The sequence below is a fragment of the Aspergillus pseudotamarii genome (assembly GCF_009193445.1).
Source record: "Aspergillus pseudotamarii strain CBS 117625 unplaced genomic scaffold BDV38scaffold_23, whole genome shotgun sequence".
NCBI lineage: Eukaryota > Fungi > Ascomycota > Eurotiomycetes > Eurotiales > Aspergillaceae > Aspergillus > Aspergillus pseudotamarii.
In genome coordinates, this window is record NW_022475037.1 from 97,096 (window position 1) to 113,752 (window position 16,657).

At 47.8% G+C, this 16,657-nt stretch overlaps 8 protein-coding genes across 8 annotated transcripts; 3 read left to right on the forward strand and 5 right to left on the reverse strand.

Annotated features, from left to right (window-relative positions):
• Positions 1-276: 276 nt before the first annotated feature.
• BDV38DRAFT_282350 (heme-dependent oxidative N-demethylase family protein) lies at positions 277-1,021 on the reverse strand (the record flags this gene model as incomplete). Its single annotated transcript, XM_032059769.1, has 2 exons — positions 277-827; positions 880-1,021. 2 exons carry the CDS (start codon positions 1,019-1,021, stop codon positions 277-279), a joined length of 693 nt encoding a protein of 230 aa, XP_031914104.1.
• Positions 1,022-2,769: 1,748 nt separating this feature from the next.
• BDV38DRAFT_77371 (uncharacterized protein) lies at positions 2,770-3,208 on the forward strand. The gene has a single exon (XM_032063904.1). The coding sequence runs from the start codon at positions 2,804-2,806 to the stop codon at positions 3,023-3,025; it is 222 nt and encodes a 73-aa protein (XP_031914105.1). The 5' UTR covers positions 2,770-2,803; the 3' UTR covers positions 3,026-3,208.
• Positions 3,209-3,817: 609 nt separating this feature from the next.
• Positions 3,818-5,522, reverse strand: BDV38DRAFT_292447 (uncharacterized protein; the record flags this gene model as incomplete). Its single annotated transcript, XM_032062010.1, has 1 exon — positions 3,818-5,522. Exon 1 carries the CDS (start codon positions 5,267-5,269, stop codon positions 3,818-3,820), a length of 1,452 nt encoding a protein of 483 aa, XP_031914106.1. The 5' UTR covers positions 5,270-5,522.
• A 945-nt stretch (positions 5,523-6,467) lies between these two features.
• Positions 6,468-8,156, forward strand: BDV38DRAFT_292449 (putative MFS monocarboxylate transporter (Mct); the record flags this gene model as incomplete). Its single annotated transcript, XM_032062011.1, has 4 exons — positions 6,468-6,846; positions 6,907-7,031; positions 7,091-7,656; positions 7,709-8,156. The coding sequence occupies exons 1-4, from the start codon at positions 6,687-6,689 to the stop codon at positions 8,154-8,156; spliced, it is 1,299 nt and encodes a 432-aa protein (XP_031914107.1). The 5' UTR covers positions 6,468-6,686.
• A 50-nt stretch (positions 8,157-8,206) lies between these two features.
• Positions 8,207-9,292, reverse strand: BDV38DRAFT_282353 (uncharacterized protein; the record flags this gene model as incomplete). Its single annotated transcript, XM_032059770.1, has 3 exons — positions 8,207-8,311; positions 8,370-8,432; positions 8,501-9,292. 3 exons carry the CDS (start codon positions 9,290-9,292, stop codon positions 8,207-8,209), a joined length of 960 nt encoding a protein of 319 aa, XP_031914108.1.
• A 1,018-nt stretch (positions 9,293-10,310) lies between these two features.
• Positions 10,311-11,375, forward strand: BDV38DRAFT_77392 (HAD family hydrolase). The gene has a single exon (XM_032063906.1). It carries the CDS (start codon positions 10,512-10,514, stop codon positions 11,217-11,219), a length of 708 nt encoding a protein of 235 aa, XP_031914109.1. The 5' UTR covers positions 10,311-10,511; the 3' UTR covers positions 11,220-11,375.
• BDV38DRAFT_77391 (RING finger domain protein) lies at positions 11,376-13,208 on the reverse strand. The gene has a single exon (XM_032063905.1). It carries the CDS (start codon positions 12,961-12,963, stop codon positions 11,533-11,535), a length of 1,431 nt encoding a protein of 476 aa, XP_031914110.1. The 5' UTR covers positions 12,964-13,208; the 3' UTR covers positions 11,376-11,532.
• A 2,237-nt stretch (positions 13,209-15,445) lies between these two features.
• On the reverse strand, positions 15,446-16,494 carry BDV38DRAFT_282356 (elongation of very long chain fatty acids protein; the record flags this gene model as incomplete). Its single annotated transcript, XM_032059771.1, has 2 exons — positions 15,446-16,033; positions 16,093-16,494. 2 exons carry the CDS (start codon positions 16,492-16,494, stop codon positions 15,446-15,448), a joined length of 990 nt encoding a protein of 329 aa, XP_031914111.1.
• Between the last annotated feature and the right edge of the window lie 163 nt (positions 16,495-16,657).

Consider the following 16,657-nt stretch of genomic DNA (forward strand, 5'->3'; position numbering starts at 1 on the left):
AAAAAAAAAAAAAAAAAAAAAAAAAAAAAAAAAAAAAAAAAAAAAAAAAAAAAAAAAAAAAAAAAAAAAAAGAAAGAAAGAAAGAAAGAAAGAAAGAAAGAAAGAAAGAAAAAAAGCTTACAGTATTTATATTAACCTCTTCCTGAGGAATCTCTTCACCCTCATAAAGATGGTTTCCAGACGCCGTGAACAGTTGGTCCGTAGTCGTGATGGTCCACTAGAGAGCGATCAGGCCTACCAACTTTCCAAAGTCAAGCAACAAAGTATAGAGACAGGTCAACTCACATTGGCGCGTTTGATAAACCTGCCTACTCCAAGCTTTAAAAAAAAGCGATCCATGCTCTTCTCCAGTTTTTCTTTGTACTGTGGAACAGGCTTATGGATATCCCGGAGTTTAAGGCCCAACTTCTTCGAAGTGTTGAAGCCATTGGGGAAGCATGTCACAAAACCTCTGAGGGTAAAGCCATCTCCATCATTGGATGGCACTAGAAAAAGAAGGTCATCCTCAATTAGGCCGCCCATGACCCGCAAGGTATCCAAGGGGTTCTCTTCAGGGGATAAAGGAAATGTCTCGTCTGTGACCAGGCTGTGCAAGAAATTTGGCTTCTCCCCTACGGATGACCGCAACTGAAACATACGAGGGTATCGTGTTGGGAGATATGTTCCCACCAGCCAGGTGTAAAATTCGTCGACTGCTGGCTTGACACAACCCTCCGCGGCCAGTACTGTCTCAGGATGCTCTGTCATGATTCTCTTGCGTAGGTTTATACGATCGAGATAGTTCTTGTCTATCTCGATAAGCTCGCTGACTGTCCCTTCCTGGATGCCTGGGTTGGGGATAGGTTAGCCTTAATTGTTCAGTATGTGCATATTACATACTCATAGTAAGATGGTATTTCGGCTTGAATGGCCGAATCTTAACCGGCTCTTTCGTCTTCCAATCGAAATCTGGAAGAGGCTCAACTGGTGGATAGCAGTGTGGCTCGCCCGCATCTAGGTCATCACTTGCGACACGACCCATTGATTTAATATTTTTCTGCCGTGTTGCTAGAAAGAATAAGCAGCTGGAAATGAAACTGAAGTAGAAACATGTAGACCACCCCGGCCACTGTACAGGGAGACTCGAGTTGAGCATTGTCAACGGTTAAATTCAGATTGGCAGCAAGAAGAGCCTTGTACTGATGAGGGAGAGGTATATATATATATGTTCAGAGCCAAGGGCTACAATAAGACAATTGGAAGCCATCAGATATGCCATGCGTACACAGGTTACTTAAATAAATACAACGATGATTGTTCTCGATACCCCTCCACCATAATTCGATATTCGATATAGTGCTCATCCAACCTGCCTATTCAGGCATTCCGGCTTTTATCATCCCTGCGCCGGTGGCAGATAAAGAAAGATAAGATGCGGGGGACGATCTTGACCCCACATCACCTGACCTGCCACTGCTCATTTATTTATCCTGCTTGTTTGGCAGAGGGTGGGTTTCTGAATCATTGAGATAAGCTAGAATTACTTGATGCTCGATCAAATACCTTGTCCGAGAGATTTTGAGAGTCGTCTTTTCCTATCGGGTGTTAGGGCTACGGCCGGTGGGTCATGACAGAAATAAAAGCAATCTGGCTGGTGGCAGTGTAGGATATCATTCTCATTGCCCTTGTGGTACTAGACAACACATTATACTCGGTCCATGATTCGACATCTCGTTTTCTTAATGGGGTGCTAATGGAGACCTCGCTGGATCGGCTGAGGTATTGTCTACTAAGCTTATACTAGGACATGCATATATTTAATATCTTGTGATGCCAGATTATGCATGAACTACCCCTTGGATGGATGGCTAATTACAATACAGTCACTAGAGATAGCAAATATTGTAGTGCAGTCTGTTGTACTTTTCTTACTGCCTTCCATGTTAAAAGAAACACAGAGACTCTTTCAAACCCTAATCGATGATTACACAAAACTTCATCTGACTGGTGCGGTAAATTACCCGTTTTGAACTTACCAAGTAATAATAATACCAGACCTTCTATGATGATGTACCAGTATGAAAGATACGATAGTCTCGAACTACAGTAGAAGCTTGGATGACAAGCCGGAATGATCCGCAGTGAGAACGAAAGTCTAGCTATAAAAGTTGGTTTGGCCCCATTTGGGGATGGTTTCGTGGAGGCGCTTGAGGGTATAGGTATAGTGTAGAGCCTATAGCCATGGCTGGGTCTAGGCGAGGCCACCTTAAGACGAAGTCACACCACTCAGGTCTCGGATACGGAATCCCAAAGTATGCTTGCGTCACGACGATATTATATGCGGCTAGATTACGCTATCAATTGATCCTAGGACATAATCGACGTATCCAGAACCAGCAGAACCAAGGTTCCTGGTATGCCTTGACTTTCTAGTGGACAAGACCGTGAAGAACGGAGGAGACGCAAGAGGATATATAGAGAGATATGTACCTTTTGCAAAATCTTTTAACTTCAATATAGGTATCAAGCTTATTAACTTCGCTGCACTACTCCGTGGAAGAAGAACGCCAAACAATTACTTTCCCCATTCTCTCTCTTCAAACAAAAGACAACCGACGTATAGCTTATTCTCAATGGCGGAAAAATCATCAACACTGGAGGCCGATAGAGACAGAGACAGACAGACTGGAGCAGCTCCTGCTGACCGGGCCAGTAATGGGGATATTAAGTAGGCGCTGATGAAAGAAAACTTTTGAATAATACCGATTTCCTATGTACGATGCTTAGTAGACTCAACCTGCTTACAACCTCACGATATATTAGTATGACAGAAAAACCGACCCCAACGTCACCAGATGCACCACCTCCGATTCAGTCGGCCTCATCACCAGCATGCGTCCATTCTCAAACCCCTGCACCAGGAGGGTATCCGCAAGTGATACCTTTGATTGCCCTATCAACTTACCCTGCGTTAATCGATTGCCCAAATTGCCGTGCACGGACAATGACTCAAGTGAATTTGACTCTTGGACCACGAGCTACGTAAATCGCCCCCTACGCTTGTTGATTTGATAGTGAAAATAACATCAGTTGGCAGTTGTTGGTCGTGCATATGCTGTCTTTTCCTGGGCCCGTGTGCTGCTATTTTACCCTGCATCTTGCCAAGTTGCAAAGACTACGAACATTATTGCGGGAATTGCAACAGGCTTCTCGCTGTGGTGGAACGAACGGGTGCGGTTCGCATTATAGTCTATTAGGCCAGATATTGGTAACTATGCAAGCATCCATATCAGGGATTATTGACAAAAGACCAGCTTATTACTGTTCCAATATACCTTGCGATCATACTGCTGGTAGTTAAACACAACTATGCATCTTCATATATAGGCCTGCCTGCTAAGAAAGTGGGTTCGCCCACGTGAATGAATTTTACAGTTGTCGATATACTTTTTTTTATCTTTTTCTTTTTTCGGCGTCAGCTCACAGACTACGTCTATTCCAATAACGGCTGTAGAATGTGTATGTTGATGAAAAAATTCCTACTTTGCGTGTGGAGCTTTTGACCCCAGCTCTCATCCAAAAGCTCAGTTCATCACGAATTCTGATGCCATTATACCCCTACTCCCTTCTTTACTCGCGACTATACGTTGATTATAGGACTCTTGGTTGCTCAGACCACAGGTGAGGTCGAACTTCTTTTCTTACCCTTCTCTTTCCGTTTTCTTTCGTGGTCGACTGGGTTTCTTAGAAGTTCCACTCCTCTAAATATCAAACAGGTATTAGGAGGAGATGGTATGGCTAATTTGTATTCCAGGAAGTAATCATAATTCGATCTGATTTACAGGGTAGCAGCTTGAGACTCCGTATTCATATCAATGACTGTCTGCCAAAGGTTCACAACGCCTTTGCTTTCCCAGCCCTCATAGCGAATATGGTCTAGTATCTGTTCTAACAGAACACGATCATCGCTGGTAATAGAGCCGTCATCACCTTGTGCAAGCATACGCTCGGCTACCTTCTTGTACGCCAGTTTGTGAGCTCGGTGCTTGATTGTATTCCTCATTTCGAAGTAGAGCCACCGCCGACAGTGAGCAAGGAATCCGATTCTCTCGAGCGAGCTGCGGCCGTCAAGTTCGTCTCTGGAGTCTGCGGCGGGGCCACCCCTCGTCATCACCCGCTGTTCTATCTCGCTGGCGGTCAGTTCATACGCTTTGTTCTGGACCAAGATTGCCAGTTGAACCGCGCTGATGGGCTTCTTCGCCTTTAACATAACACCCGTTGTCAGATGTTGGAGCTCACGTTTACCCATAAGGTAATCTGCCACGCCCTCAGCCAAGGTCTCAACGAGAGAGGCATAGGTATGTGTTTTCTCTGCTCTTTGTACCGCCTCGATCTCAGACGTGAACAGAACCGTGAGAAGCTCGCTGAAGACAACCCCATCCGAACAACGAGGCGTAGGATCCGCCGTCTTCATTTTAGGGCTACGTATCAGGGCCGTCAACTTAGACGGGAGTTTGATCAGGTGCGTAAAGTACTTCGAGCCGTATAGCTCGGAGCATACGGAAGCAGCAGTAAGGTGGGCGAAGTCATGGAGGTCCCAGATTGCGGACGATTTATCCAGCATGTCAGTACTATCTGCCTCGAAATCTTTTTCCCGAACTGCAATGTGGTTTGGGCCAATTGATGAGATGGCGGTTGGGGGAACGAGTTTGGTTTGGTAATCAACTGTGAAAGTGTTGCTGTTGACAAGGCGGTGGACACCGTAGTTGATGGCTCGGATGGCATTGTTATCGTGAGAGAGGAAGGTGACGATCTCATTGAAGAGGTCTAAGTTGGATTCCACGGCTGGAAGGAACTCGTCACGACATTCTGAGCGAGTGGCGAGATATACGACGCCAAACTTTTGAACGGAGATGGCTGCGCTCCAAAGCGTCTCGTGTTGATCGAATGAAAGCAGAAGTGACATATTGTCCACTCGTCCCAGAAGAATTCGACATCCTTCTAAGATGTATTGGAATAGGGGACGCTTGACTTCCTTCGTCCGGAGTCGGATTCTGTCAGCGTTGTTGAAGTGGGGATGTGCAGGACAGTGGCCGTCTAACCACCATGTTGAAGGCTCATAGGCAGGAGGAAGCTCTTCGAAGGGGCTTAGGTGTATCTCGGAGGAAATGGAGGTTGGGTGCAGTGGTTTGTTCGGGGGTTGCTTGTCATTGGAGTGAGTTGGTTTAAGACTCGGGGCCTTGAGTGTTTCACGAAGAAGAGTTTGGACGGCAGTAAAAAGTGATTCCATTATGTCGACGTTCACAGTGACCAGTTTCACATCCCTGCCATGGTCGACGCCTCTAACGGCTGCCTTTTATAAGAAAGCCCGTGCAACGCCCTCTGTTTATTACTGGTTATAGTGCGTTCTTAATCCTCGATATGCGCCACAGTTTCGGATGGGGCCTAGGGAATTTCAGGGTTTCGTCAGCTCCGCAACTCAAACGCATGCTCTTGCCGACCTTGCAGTAGCGTGGCACGCCTGGATCTCTTGCATGTCCGAGAAAACATGTTGGATTGATAGGATCTCATGATACTCGCCGGTGAGACACCATAAGCTGCAGGTCAGATTCTAGTCCTAGTGAGAATATGCTACTGAATTCCGCTGCGCCGAGAGATACGGAAATATATGGACTATACTGTTCCGGGCCTTCGTTCCAATCAAAGTGTGCCCCGGTCTTCCCCAGACCTTACGGTGATGTATGAGATATTTTTAGTGTTATATTACCTTTGTGCCAGCCTCCTTGCAGAGAGACACGGCGATTACAAACCGTTATTGTTAGTCTCATAAATCCTTATTGTACAGACACAGTGCTTTGTTAGGTTGGGCCACTTTTCGCTATGCAGATCGTTTACCGTTTAGATGGACCATATTTATGTTGCAACTTCGCTAACTAGTTATGGTACTTTCTGCTTATGCCATTCCAATAACGCGTGTCTCACTCTCACTCTGACTCTGGCTCTGGATCTTCTTTTCTCTTTCTCTCTCTAGGGTCATACGGTCGATAGGACGATGTATTAAATCTAGGGTTAATCTTTAAAGATTAAATCCACAACTCCACCCGATTGGCTGTGGGGCCTTCTCGGCGTAATCCGAGGAGCAGGACCCTTACATTGGAATTCACGGAAATCGAGCCTCCTCCACATCATTAGGTAATATTTGAGGCAGGATCAGGAAGGAGAGAGCAATATCTAATTAGGGTAAGCAGTAGTGTGCATCTTATTAGTTTCCAATCCACCTCGGGGGTAAATATTCAACGTGCAGTTAAGCTAAAGCATGGCCTCGTATCTGCTGTGCTCCCTTATCTCTGAACGATCCAACAAGCAAAGCCTGGACCCACGCGATGTAACTCTGGTCGGGGATAATCAATGATCCCCCTATAGCCCTTTGTATTAAGGGCTTAGTTCATGGGGGCTAACAATTAACCTTAACTCCGACTGGCTCACACATGCAGTAGGGGGAAAGTCATGAAGGAAACGAATCAAGGAAGAAAAATTTTACGCCCTTGCTTCCGCACACGAGGTTCACATACCTTTCAGCCGCCGTGGTGAAAACCCATGACTAAATACGGAATCTTTAAGTTCGAAATCAGTCTTTTTTTTTTCTGTCTGCGTGTCTTTCAAATCGCAGTACAACTGTCCGAAGAAGACCAATCAAGTGTCAACCCATGGCGGCCAATCCTACTGCGGAGCTGAAAGGCACGGTGGCTGCCACTGGCACTGAAACTCCGGAGGATGCAACGAGGCATGTGGATCACGGCTTCCGCGCCTGGACAGTCGTGGCCGGGGCATGGTGTTGTCTGTTTTGTGGTTTTGGCTGGGTGAACGGTACGAATGGTCCTATCCTGATTTTCTCTCCGGTGGCGGCTTCACTCTGACGGATGCTAGCCATTGGTATCTTCCAAGATTATTATCAAGCCCATCAATTGCGGACGTACTCGGCGTCTAGCATCTCGTGGATCTTGTCTCTGGAACCGTTTGTTCTCTTTGCCGCGGGACTTGTCATTGGAAGGGTATGACCCTCCATAAGCCCTAAATTGCACTCGGGTGGTCAGATTAATCAATTCTTCAGGTTTTCGACAATTATGGCCCCAAATGGCTCCTTATCATTGGGACGTTTCTGCACGTCTTCGGTCTCATGATGACCTCCATCTCGAAGGAGTATTATCAGTTCATTCTAGCCCAAGGCATCTGCAGCCCGCTTGGCGCAAGTTTTGTCTTCTACCCCGCGCTCTCCTGTACAGCGACCTGGTTCGATAAGCGACGGGCCCTGGCCTTTGGAATTGTTTCTAGCGGCTCCTCACTCGGTGGGGTTGTGTTTCCAACCATGCTGTCTCGACTCTTGCCGCGAATCGGATTTGGTTGGTCCCTGCGCATCTCGGGGTTCATGGTCCTTGCCATGCTGATCATTGCCAACCTGACCGTCCGGTCGAGAATAGCGCCCGTTCCGCGACCTGTCAAGCTTATGGATTATATCGGTCCCTTTTCGGAGGTGCCCTTTATTTTACTCATGCTAGCTGCCTGTTGTGGGTTTTTTGCCATGTTTGTCCCGATCAACTACGTTATTGTGGAGGCGCAAGAGGATGGGGTCGACCGTGACTTGGCTGGGTACCTGTTGACTATACTCAATGCTGCAAGGTACGTTTCATATTTGGATTCCTTTACGAGGTAGCTTGATTAACTTGCATAGTCTTCCTGGTCGTATCCTGCCCGGCTACCTGGGTGACAAACTGGGCCGATTCAATGTCATGATTGCCATGTGTGCATTGTCCGCCGTCGTGTTGCTGGTCTTGTGGCTTCCCGGTACCCTTCTCTCCCCTGGAAGTGCGGCCATCTATATCGTCTTCAGCTTGCTGTATGGATTTGCTTCGGGTGCATTCGTCGGCATGGTTCCTGCCCTTCTGAGCCAGATCTCTCCCGACGTGACCAAGACTGGGGTTCGTCAGGGCGTTCTGTTCACTTGTATCAGTATCGCTTCACTTACGGGGAGTCCTATTGCTGGGGCGATCCTGAGTCGACAGAACGGGACCTACTGGGGCCTACAGGTGTTTGCGGGAGCCATGATGGTGGGGAGTGTATTCTTCTTTGTAGCGGCGAGAGTAGTCCTTGCAGGGGTTTCCGTTGAAAAAAAGGTATAGATGGCAACATAGTAATAGACTTGATTGAGATATATCAACATGTACAAACTTTACGTTTCACAGTAACTATCACAGAGCTGCGCCAGCTTCACATCCAACTCGGTCAACCCTCTCGGTTGGTGCGTGGTCCATCGTATAGAGACCTTATTATAAACCTGCATGTAAATGTCAGAACGACACAAGCCCCTGGAAAAGTAACTCAAGACAACATACATTCGTCCACTCCGGATGATGGCGATACTTCGCCGCCGCATCAGCAACCAGCTGCATAAAAGCCTTCAAACCCAATTAGCAAAGTACAACCCAGGAGCCATAATCAGCCATGATTCCACGCAAAAACTCACCCAAGCCTTCTTAAACGAAGGAAACTGAATCTCGCGCTCAATCCCCAACCCATCGTCCGTCAACTCCCACCGTCCCCCATTCCGCACCAGCAAACCCTCCACCCCCGAAACAACACCATCCACATCCTCCTCCCCCTCCGCCACCACCGGCCTCACCACCTTCTCCTTCTCCTTCCACGCAGCCCCATAAATCTTATCCCCAATATCTCCATGCGTATACGGCACCAAATACCCAGCCTCATCACACCTCTCCGCCCTCGCCGCAACAACCACATACTCCACCACCGGACAAGCCGCAACCCTCTCCAATGCCTCCGGCGCCGCATAACAACACAACACTGCCACCGACCTCTCCCTCCCCCCACTCATCTCCCAAAGCTCCTCACAAAGCTTAACCACCGTATCCCCCGTCGCAACCAACGTATCCAGCACCACGATCTTCCCCTCATCCGCCGCCGGCGGAAACGGCCTCCGACCCGGCCACTCGACCACAACTTCCTGGGTACCCTTTTTCTTACTGCAGCGGGCCAGGACGCAGGTAGTAGCCGGGAAGAGCGGCGCCGCGGCAACAAACATGGGGAGTGCGCCGCGGAGAATAGGGATCATGGTTGGGTTGTGGGCGAGATTTGGGTCGTGGGATTTGGCAGTGGTGATGAGTTCGGTGGTTAGGGCGTGGATGGTGGTTTGCATTGTTTGGGGGGTTGCAGTTGGGGAGAGGAAGGTTTGCATGAGGGTTTGGAGGGTTGGGTGGGTTGGGGGGAGGGTGAGAATGGGGGCTTTGGGTAGGTGCATTTTCTTGTTGTTTTTTTTGTTCTTTTTGTCTTTTCTTGGGATTGTGAGGATTGGGGTTGCTTTGTAGAGGGGGGATTTAATTTAAGAGTTCAATGTTCTGTAGAGTGTAGTTGGTGATGATGATGATGAAGTTAGAATATTTATACTTCGTTGTTTACTGCATCGTGTATTTATCACATGGACGTTGTATGTATCTTACAGGTCAATGTGAACCAATACAATTACAAGGATTTTCTTAGATTAATGGGTGTGTCATTAGGAAAATAGCCTTAGGCCACTCTTCCTAGCGCAGCGATACGTAGAATGGAGGAAATTGCTCGTCCCACGGCCCCCCCCCCCATCAAGCCCTAAACCTTGACATTAGGACTTTTCAATTTGGGCTTATGATTAATTTATTCCTCAGATTGTCGAGAATATCACGATTTTATAAATAGTCTAGCCCCCTAGCATAGATATAGACATTTACTCCCCTGTAAAAATTGATCAACAGTCCCATGTAGATGTTATCGGTAATAGACTGCCTTGGGATACAAGAGTCTACAACTCGGGCTACTTAAAGTAACCTCAACCTGTACTGTACTATTTTCCAATGCTGGAGTGAAACATTATTTCCTAACGCTACAAAAGAGCATACAGTATGGCCCTTTCTGAGAATTACTACTAGTCACCTGAGAAATTAAAAATAATAAAAAATACCAGTGGGGAATCTGCCCTTGCTTCTTTGCAGGTCTCGATAAAGCGATCATAGATCAGCCCTACCATTTCCCAGTTCAGACCTAGCCATATGTACAGTTTATGTACAGTGTACACAGCCTCCCGGAGACGCAAGTAAGTGAAAATATAGAGAAAAGAAAAAAAAAAAGAAAGAATCACACGAGACAAATAAGCACTAGTCAACTCAATACGACGTCAATAGTATATGCAAGAATGGGTAACGGCCACGTAACCCAAACCCCGTGTCAAATAAATCTCCACGGCCCCTCCCGAAGTTTCCCCCCCACCCGAACCCATTTATTACAGTAAATCATGCTTAAACCTGAACCCTAGAAATAGATCGACCAGAGTAACAATTTAAGCCCGAGATGAAGACTATAAAGAAACAAAACTAATCCTCCCCCCCCCAACTCTCGTTCATACACAACAACCGATATTCCACATCATTGAATATATACATATACATTTATATATATACCATTCAATTCTGAAAATCTTTCCAAAAATGCCTCCTCCCACAACCCTCGCAATCTTCGACTTCGACGGCACCCTCTTCGACACCCACGAATCTATCTCTCAAACTATCAAACTCACCTTCGACGCCCTCCTCCCCAACCACGCCCCTCCGCAACCTGAGATCCACCGTCTTATTGCCAGCGGCGCCGGTCTCTCCGACACCTTCCGCGCCCTCCACCCAACCCCCGACACATTCACCCTCCAAGAAGAAACCCAATGGATCGAAAAATACCGCGCCCTTTACGCAACCCATGGACAACTCCTCATCAAAGCCTTCCCCGGTGCCCAGGAGCTCCTAACAGAGCTCAAGGCCCATAATGTGCCCATCGCTATCGTCAGTAATAAGGGCGTGGCGGCGGTGAAGACGGCGCTGGAGCGGAACGGGCTGGGCGGGTATGTGCCCGAGGAATTGATTATCGGGGATAAGACGCCTGGGGCACAGCGGAAGCCGGATCCCGCGAGTTTTGTGGATGTGCTGGTCCCGGTCTTGGAGGGGACGTTTGGCATAAGGGTAGAGGCTGGCGAGGGCGTGTTGGTTGTGGGGGATACGGTGGCGGATATTCAGTTCGCGAGGAATATTGGGGGGCGGTCTTGTTGGTGTCGATATGGGTATGGAGATAGAGGGGCTTGTGAGGGGTTGAAGCCGGATTATGTGGTGGATTCTTTGGGGGATGTTGTAGGCATTGTTAAGGGGTGACTTCTGTTTGGTTTTTGATTGTTGATGTTGCTGTTTCTATGTATTGTGGACTCGGGCATGGATTGGTCGGGCTGGAAGATTATGGCGAAAGAAAAAAGAAAGAAGAAAAAAGAGTCATTACCCCCGCTGGAATATATGTGGCATTTTGTATAGAACATCATGAGAATGGAGGCAAAAGACGAAGCCAATATGCAGATAAAAGAGTGTATCATCCAAATCCCATGCAAAACGCCCTTGCCATGCATCGTCACATTGAGTATCATAAAAAGAGTAAGTAGCACTGCTACCGAAAGACGGACCCGGACCACTAACTTCACCGTTTACCCACCACTTGCCTCTTAGCTTTATCGTAGTTCAGCACCTTCCGTCGTCGGTGAGTTTGCGCCAGTTTCCATCGGCAGTACAGAACCAATACATCTTTGAGGAGAACGAAGGCACAGCCGCCGACCACACTTCGGCCCCATCGGGTCTGTAGAAGTCCCGGTCGACTACGCTCCAACGCGGACGGCGCCGTGGTCCATGCCTTCGGTAGGACATATTTGAGTAGCCCGCCCATCGAAGCGGAGATGGCCGGAAATGCGAGAGCTCCGAGGATGATATCAGCAAGGTTGCTTGTTTCATGGATCAGGTCGTCTCGTCGACCCAGTCCCATCTGGCCATTCTGAGCAGCGCCCTGGTTTTGGCCTTGACCACCGGCCCCATTGTTGTCGCCCATTCCCACTTGTAGTTCCAGATCAATTTCCATGAGGATATGGCCATTTCCATCGTCCCTAGGCGGGTCGGCCTCCGGGTGTTCGGGAGGCGCATTGTCGTCGAACTCGTTGACATCTGATTGCCGGGGCTGCACCTCCGCGATCCACTTCCTTTCCAACTTGCCGAATAGCCTTTCGTAAATGGTGCTGTAGAAACTTTTGACATATGGAAGAGCCGCAAACGTCATCGCGGCGCTAGGTGGCCAAAGATCGAAATCGGGATCATGACCGGGATTATGTGTGGCGAAGAATAAAACTGGGATAGCTGGGAGCAGGCCTTCCGCATAACGAGTTCGCGAGAAGATCAACACCAATGGGATGAGCGGGAGCCCAAGATTGAGACCTGAGTTCCATGATCCATCTGCGCTTTCTTCCAGGAGCTGTCGGGCATCCTCCGGACCGAAAACAAAATACATCGAATACACGCCGTGCGCACAGCATCCAGCCCAGACCGTGCCCGCGAGCGTGAACACCATACCGGGAAGAACCAGCCGGCCAGCAACCCGCTCCAACATCCGGACCGTGTCAACAATATAGCTGCGTGGGCGCGAGACGACAATCTCGGATTTACACTGGGGGCACATCATCTTCGCGTTGCGGCCATTTCGTTTCCGGGATCGGGGGTTTTCTAGGTCGGCGAGCCAATCCAGTAGGCAGGCTTCGTGGGCCGTCAAGGCGCATGGACAAGGGGAGCGCCATTCTGTATTAAGGGGGGATTCCTCGGTTTCATCCGTGTAGCAAATCCAACATTTCCGCGGCTCATCGTCATTTGATGTATTGACGGGGTTGGAACTCTGAATCGGAGATGCACCGGAGATGTTGCCTTCACTGGACGAAGGCTTATTGAGAAAGACAGTCTCATTGTCCTCCATTGATTCCGTCGTAGGTGAGGTAGATGTTTCGGGTCTCGATGCGGCTTCGTTCCTGGTGGAAGCGTTATCGGAAGATCGCGGTCTGCCGGCGGAGGCTGAGTAACCCGGGATTGACTCCATAGTTTCGTTTGCTCAAGCAAGGCTGTACCCAGTAAGATGAGTCAAATGACAAGAAACGTTGATCGGGACTACTGGGGTAATAAAGCACAACTGTACATCCTGCGAGGGAGTGCCGACTAAGTATCATCGATTCATGGAGGTAAGACAGGGGAAAGAGTTTGCGGCGAGACTGATGGGGTAGGTTTCAGTCACAAGGCTGCTCTTAGTTATCGGAACTGCCACTAAGCAAAGCTGCTAGTGCTTTCGGGTCTCAACCGCGGCTTTGGAGAGGCGAAAACATTGACGAATTTCAACTGGCTTTTCCCTCGTCACGTGGGGCCTTGCGGGGCGCTGGAGACTCGGAATAATTGTTATCCCGGGGATATTCTTCCTTTCTCGGTCTAGTCTCTTATCACATCACTCTCAACTATCATTGCGGTCTCCTCGGACTCCGGAGTATCGAAGACTATTGGCTTAAGCAGCAGCATGTCAAATAGAAGTATCTGACTCAAATGGAGATAATCAGAATTGATGATCAGGTTACTGGATACTAAGGTAGAGATAGAATAACCAACAGTTAACCGTCGGTTGATCGTTAGGGTATAGTTGAGTTAACTCACTCTTAGTTTTATACAGAGGAACCAAGTTTACATATCTGTCCACTTTATAGGACTCAGACACCTACGAAAACATGAGATTCACATTCTAGTAAAGGCTACTTCGGTGCTTCTGTGCTGCCGTCCTGTTTCTATAGCGAGAAGCGCAGGGAGGACCACTCGTACAGTCATATCTGAAATCCGATCTACCTCCACGGCCCTAGATATCAACTCCGAGCCCCAGAATGCTGGATAGTATTCATTGGCAATGATAACCGCATCATCGTATTACCTAGTAGAAACTGATAGAAGCATCTTGCTACAGTAAAACTGCTGCGGTAGTGGCAATGTTGATGTATAGTATAGTATAAGGAATGCGCTGTTACTTTGTACCCTACCAACTGCTAAAAGGCCAAGTGCAGCTAGGCTATGCAACCTCTCTTAACGGACGGTGAGCTCATCCAATGAAACGACTCTTTAAGTAAACTCTTTCCGTCTTCTGACTGCTCTTTCCCATTTCCGCCAGCAACAAACTAGTAATGCGGCGTACGAGCTTCCGGTACTTACCTTGATGTTTATGTCTTTCTATTCATTTGTTCTCGTGGTTGGAATAGAGTTGAGGTCGCAATGTATCCGATAAATGCGGAATAACCAGCCATAAATTCCAAGGAACTGCCAAGCTGATCTACAGAACCGGCAGCTTGGCCATGCCTCTGGACGCTATCTTAGTGTCCTTAGCTCCTTCCTTCGGGGTGGCTTATTGGGGGCCTTAACCGGAAGGCATTATTTCTAGGGACCTTATCCGGGGGCCATTGATGGGGTCGAACATGTATAGAAACAAAAAATAAAAAAAATATAAATATACAAAGCCTTGTCTGTCTATTCTGACCTTGAGTCCTTTCCCATCATCAGTGATCCATTTACTACAATCTAGTACTCAATCATCAATCAAAAAGATTCTTATCCACCAATACAGAAGCAATCACATTAACATGTAAATCTCAATTATTGCAATCTTTACCCTCCTGGGCCTTGCAGCAGCGGCTCCCTCTACCAGCAAGCGTGGGCAAGGAGAATCTTCTTTTTGTTAATCCGGAAAACAGTCGTGCAATGGTACTTCATGCTTTGCCAATTTAATTAACACAGAGTGTGGTAATGGATCTGTGAGTATCTTCCCTCTTTCCCTCCCCTACTAGGCGTTCTTAAGTGAGTCCTGTAGGTATGACTCGAGGCTGACTTGAAGTTTCCCCCTTCTAGTGTGTGGGTGAGGGTGGTGGTGATGGAGCGACTTGCCATGTCCAAAAGAACCATGGCATGGCTTTCTGCCCTGTTGGCTGCGACAACGATCAGGGATACTGCCCTTAAGCCTCTACGAGAGTCACATATGTTCTAGTGAGGCCAGGCAGACGGATTAGTTGTTCTTAGTTCCGCTGTTAGATGGCATTGCTTAACGAAAGATGAAGAGTAGCCTGGTTACCGGGAAATTTAGGGCGATGAGGAGAGAGAGGTATATGGTGGACAGTTCTTATTATAGGGACATTTACTAAACCTATGCTACGTGGTGTGAAGAACTTATTTTAGATAGTATTGTCACGAACCTCATTCTTTATTATTCGTTCGGTCAATCCTCCCCAGGATACACCGGGTAGTTCTGGATATAGACTGGTACGGTTCCATCTTGTCACCATTAGATGAAGAGAATTAGGGGTGTCATATCTCTCCTACCCAAAATATGCTTTCTATGCTTGTATTATGCTACATATTACTACAGCATCCCTATCCTGTGCCCTATTATACATAACTTCTGTTGGACTTGATACCAAGCTCCATCACGGTCCCTCTGATTCTCTAATTCTAAGATCATCAATGCCGCCTTGACTATGTCATATTGCCTGGCATTACCATCTTCAAAAAACCGTCTTGCACACTATTTTTTTTCGAGCCCGAACCGAGGCATTGCCGGTCTTGATACCCGTAGCTTTGGGATCTACCTCTGCCTGGGACATGCGTCGGAGGGTTCTGCGGGTACTGGGAGGTTTGCCATCCTTGTTGTATGTGGCCCAGTAGAACAAGATAAAGAGAGCAAGGTAGGAGCTGATGACGATAATCCCGGCAAACGCGGCAAACTCCTCTCCAGCGCAGTGGCCTGCGTTCGGCATCCAGGGAAAATATGTCGAGGTAAAGTAAGTGTAAGAGGCAAAATAGACGAAGCCCAAATCGATGACAAACTGGATGATTTGCAGGCGGGTCACCCACTCCTTCCACCAAATACGGATGCCCCGAGCACTCTGGAAGTAGTACCAGTACATAACAACATGAACTAGTAGGTTTAGCGTGATGGGGACCCATGAAACCGCTGTGTTACCGATCAGCTGTGTGTAGCAGAGAACGGCAGTCGCTCCATGGTGGTAGCAGTGGAGGAATGTCAGAGGCTTTTTCTTGAGAAACAAGAATATGGTATCAAGAAGCTCGAGATATTTAGTCAAGTATGTCAACTGACAAAAGTCTCAGCATCTGGACTATGCAATATTTGGCATAGATTTGTTTCACCTACGTAGTATAGAACGACTAAGCGGTTCGTCCAGCCACCGTCCCGATGACATAAGGCATAGAAAATGCCTTCTCGGAAGACAGTGGGAGCGAGCTCCTCTATGTAAAGCGCGAGCAGAATGGCACTGATTGCTGTGAGGTAGAAGTTGTGAATCAGAAACAGCGACTTCAATCTGAACGGTGCTCGGTTTCGCATCACTTCACGGCCCCCTAGGATAATTGTATAATAAACAGCCACAAAAACTGAGGTCTCCTTTAGCGTTGACATAGGGGTTGTCCCCACAACAAACTTGAATTCCTCGGCAGGGTCACCTGCGACAAGTTCGAAGGCTTTGCTGAAGTGCGACCAAAGATGCACACCAAACGGCCTGTCGAGAGATGGAGTGGGAAACGACTCTATAGCCATGACTTGAAAAGAGACAAAGTTGAACAATATTCGACACACCGAGGAGATTGCGACTGAATGGGTTTAGGAAAGAGTGTGAGTAGAACTAAATTGCATACACAAGTCATTGTTTCCCCCTTAATATAATGGCCCCAAGCGAACTAAAACCTGACATTTCCTCTCC